Source organism: Tupaia chinensis, unplaced genomic scaffold (assembly GCF_000334495.1).
Source record: "Tupaia chinensis unplaced genomic scaffold, TupChi_1.0 Scaffold140400_1, whole genome shotgun sequence".
Lineage (NCBI taxonomy): Eukaryota > Metazoa > Chordata > Mammalia > Scandentia > Tupaiidae > Tupaia > Tupaia belangeri.
Window position 1 is genome coordinate 832,986 of NW_006200277.1, and position 4,210 is coordinate 837,195.

General features: G+C 47.6%; 1 protein-coding gene across 1 annotated transcript in view; it reads left to right on the top strand.

Annotated features, from left to right (window-relative positions):
* The window catches only part of MFN1 (mitofusin 1), a 47,693-nt gene that overhangs the window by 35,718 nt on the left and 7,765 nt on the right, over positions 1 to 4,210 (top strand). The window contains exons 14-15 of the mRNA XM_006162727.3: positions 1,090 to 1,242; positions 2,998 to 3,194. Of these exons, the coding sequence (XP_006162789.1) occupies positions 1,090 to 1,242; positions 2,998 to 3,194 (350 nt within the window). The remainder of the gene's footprint in view (positions 1 to 1,089; positions 1,243 to 2,997; positions 3,195 to 4,210) is intronic.

Sequence of the window (4,210 nt, forward strand, 5' to 3'; positions counted from 1 at the left end):
CCCTGCTCCTCCATTCTCCTCTTGGGATCTTGGGCACGCACGCACACACGCCCGGCATGAGTTTTAAGCCACCGGTTGGGGACACGAACCGCGGTTGACTACATGGGAGTCCAGCGACATAGCCATTACACTAACTGCTGGTTCCCAAGTCCAAGTTTTTTTGGTAGATTTTTGTTTTCTTTTTTTCCATATGGCATGCACTATCCCTCCCAGGGGGATAGCCATGCTGCATTCCCTTCTCCTTCATTCTCCTCTTGGGATTTGGAGCATGCACAGACACATGCCTGGTGTTTTTTCAGGCTGCCGGGTCCGGGACTCAAACTGCGGAATTGACCACGTGGGATTCAGTGTCTTAACCACCATACCACCTGCAGGCTCTCTCTCTCTACTTTTTTAAGGATTGTGCTTATTTGATGTGAGTTTTGTTTTGTTTTGTTTCTTGATGCAATTTCAGTTCCTTGAGAGTTGAGAGCCTTTTGCTACAAGTGGTCTCCATTATACATTACGGAAACGTGTTAGTGTGCACCCTGCCATGGGCCATGTCATAGAGAATACTCTTCAGACTATTTTGACTTGCCCCATATATTTGTGGTATACTCATTTTTGGGGTCATTTTTTCCCTCATATGTTTACTGTCATAATTTTTTTTTTTTTAATTATTTTTTTGGGGTTGGCAGGTGGTGTAGTGGTTAAGGGCACTGGACTCCCACAGGGCCAACTACAGTTCGAGTTCCAGATCTGGCAGCTTGCTTTCTCACCCTCTCTTCTCAAATTTATAAAAAAAGTGAGTGAATAAATAAAATTAATTCTTTTTTTAAAAAAATAATTATTTAATTTGATTTATTTGTTCATTCATTTTAATCTGACCAGCGAGAGACACAGAGCAGGAGGGGGGACATGAGAAAGCAAGCCCCCAGGTCCTGGACTTGAACCGTGGTTGGCCATGTGAGAGTGTCCAGCACCTCAACCACCATGCCACCTGTTGGACCCCAACTGTTAATAATTTTTAAAGAAATACGAAGAGTTTAGGAACGTAAGGTTTCAGCTGCGGCCCTTAAACGGAGCACTCTTTCTCTCCCAATTTGTCAGCTCCCTAGGTCTTTAGCTTCTACCCCCACGGCTCCCCCCCGTCCGGCAGCCCCTGACCGCGCGTCCCAGGAAGAGCTCATGGTCACCGTAGTCACAGCACTGGCCTCTCTCACGTCGCGAACGTCCATGGGTGTCATCATTGTTGGAGGAGTGGTAAGAAACAGTACTTCCAGTATAAGTAGTTTTTCTTAAGAATTATTTTATTTAACTTTATTTTAATTTGACCAGAGTAAGAAGGCGGGGTGGGGAGTGAGAAAGCAAGCTGCCAGGTCCAGGACTCAAAAATGGTAAATGGCTTTCAGGTAGAACACCAGCCACTAGCGGGTCCTCAGAGCAGTGCTCTCCCCAGGAGTGGGGGAGCTCTGCAGGTTATAACAGCAAAGACAGGCACCCGTCTCACTCCGCTCATGCCAAGGGGGTCGGTCTTGAAGCACTAAAGATTTTTTTTTTTTAGCTATAATCCTTTATATCATTAAAAGCATAAATGTGTACTTGCTTTGCTTTTTGAAACCTCTGACCTGGAAAAGAATTAATACTGCTTTTTAGACACGCATCACATTAACTTACCATGTCTGGTAGGTTAAAGTTCTGTACTAGTTTAGGTGCTGATTAGCCCTTCTGTGGCCTGATTGCTTTCCTGTAATTTTGGGTTTTTCTCATGAGAAAGAATGTATGTTGTTAGAAAATGGATCTGGCTCTGCAGGGAGCTAAAATGTCCCCCCCCCCTTTAAGGTTTTTGCCTTAGGATGCTCGCACTCAGCATGGAGAAAAGGAGAAAGTGAGGGACCAGGCTCCACAGACCCGTCTCTTCATTCTCTCCTTGGGGTTTTGGGCACACACGTATGTGCCTGGCTTGATTTTCAAGCCACCAAGTCTGGATCTCAAACTGTATTCGGCCATGCGGGAGCCCAGCGCCTTTAACTCCCACACCACCTGCTAGCCCCTAAAATGCCTTTTTTTGGGGGAGAGGTTTTTGTTATAGGGCGTTCGCCAAAGAGACAGAGAGACAGAAAGCAAGAAATCACCCCCCAGGGGGATGGCCACACCACAGTCCCTTTTCCTCCATTCTCCTCTCAGGATCTTGGGCACGCAGGCACACCCCCCTGGTGGGAGTTTAAGCCGCTGGGTCCAGGATTCAAACCGTGGTTGACTACATGGGAGTCCAGCCACATAGCCATTACTCCAAGTGCTGGTCCCGAAAATGCTTTTTACTATACAAAGAGACTGGAACCAGCAGTTAGTGTAATTCTCCCGAGAGGAGAGTGGAGGAGAAGGGATCGCGGTGTGGCCGTTCCCCCTGGCGGGTGATTTCTCGCTGTCTCTAGTATCTCTCTTTTTGGTGAGTGCACGCGCCCTATAGCAAAAATCTCTCCCCCCCCAAAAAAATATATATGTATTCACACAGAGACCATGGATTTGAGGAACTTACTCATTCACAAAATTTGCTTTTTGAGCTCCTGCATTATATAATACGTTTTTTCTTTTTCTTTTCCCCAAGGTTTCGCCACAGGGCGCATGTGCTCCTCCGAGAGAGACAGTGAGAGGGAGAGTGAGAACCCCCTGGGGTGGGTGGCAGTGGCCTCTGCAGTCCCTTCTGCATCTGCTCCTGGGGTTTTGGGCAGGTACACAACATGCACATGGTGTGATCTTCATTAGGCCCGGCCTGGGGTTCGAACCACGGTTGGCCATGTGCACGTCTAGCACCTTCACCACCACCCCACCTGCTGGGTCATTACGTGATCATTTTAATTTATTTACATCAAGGGGCATCTTTTCTCTAATGAAGATACTCAGACCTAGAAGAAATCACCTGGGAGTTATCTAAGTACACAGTTACTTGATCATCAAACTTTATTAATCCCCCCATGGTGATTTTTCTTCTGAGTAAGCTGTGGCTTCATCTTACAGATTTGGAAAGCCGTCGGCTGGAAGCTCATATCTGCCTCGTTGAGTATGTACGGAGCTTTGTACCTTTATGAAAGGCTGACCTGGACCACCCGGGCCAAGGAGAGGGCCTTTAAGCAGCAGTTTGTGAACTATGCGACCGAGAAGCTGCAGATGATCGTCAGCTTCACCAGTGCCAGCTGCAGCCACCAAGTGCAGCAGTGAGTTGCAAGATGCAGCTTGTGTTTCTTGCAAGGGGAAGAGCAACTCGGTTCAAGCACAGCACACATGCAGAAAATGCACAGAGCCATAGTGCAGCTCGGAGAACAGCCACAGAAGGCCGTGTTCCGTTGGCACCGGGCGCTGAGAAGAGTGGGGCCAACCTCACTCTGCCCTCTCCTGCCCTCACCGCCTGCTCCCTTACTCCCCTGAGAGGATGGGACTGAGCAGTGCGCGTGGGGGGCAGGATTGCCCAGGGCTCTGGGGGCTTGCGAAAGGCAGCTCTTCGGCAGCCCTATTCTAAATTTAATGTTCCTGCTCTTAAGATATTTGAGGGTTTTAATGATGAAAACTACACAAGTTTTCAGTGTTTAACAGTTGGGCTCACCAGCGGGCAGACTCCTGATTTTGTGGTGAATGTGACTTGTTTTTCTTATCACAGTTCAAATTTGTAAGTGTAGAGAATTATTTTTCTTAGATCTCAAAGAGAATCTCCTATAGTAAGTACCCAGGCCCATGGAGTTCCTGCTTTCATGCATCTTGAAATACCCACCTCAGAGTGGGCAGAGGTGCCTGGACTGCAGTGAAGGCACATCACCCTGAAGGCCTGACAGCTGGACCTGAGGCTGCGGAGGCAGCGACACAGCGGGGCAGGCCTGGTCCGCACAGGCTGGGCTCACGGTTAGGGGTTCTAGGAGCGCAGCAGCGGCATTAACTCACCGATGCATGCTGCAGCTTTGTGTGGGGGCTGGTTTAGACCGCAGGGATGGGATTACAGGGAGTCTGGTTACGTGCTTCACGGAGTCAGCTGTAATGTGGTGACAACTGTAGAGAACAGAAATAGGGCAGATTGAGGAACATGTTCATTCACCAGGTTTGGGGGTTTTTTAGCTTCTATTTCATAAGAGTTTTAACTTTTATTTATGTTAACGAAGATCTCTTTTCTTTTTTAATGTGCTATTTATTTATTTATTTATTTATTTATTTATTTATTTTAATTTGACCAGAGAGGAACGGG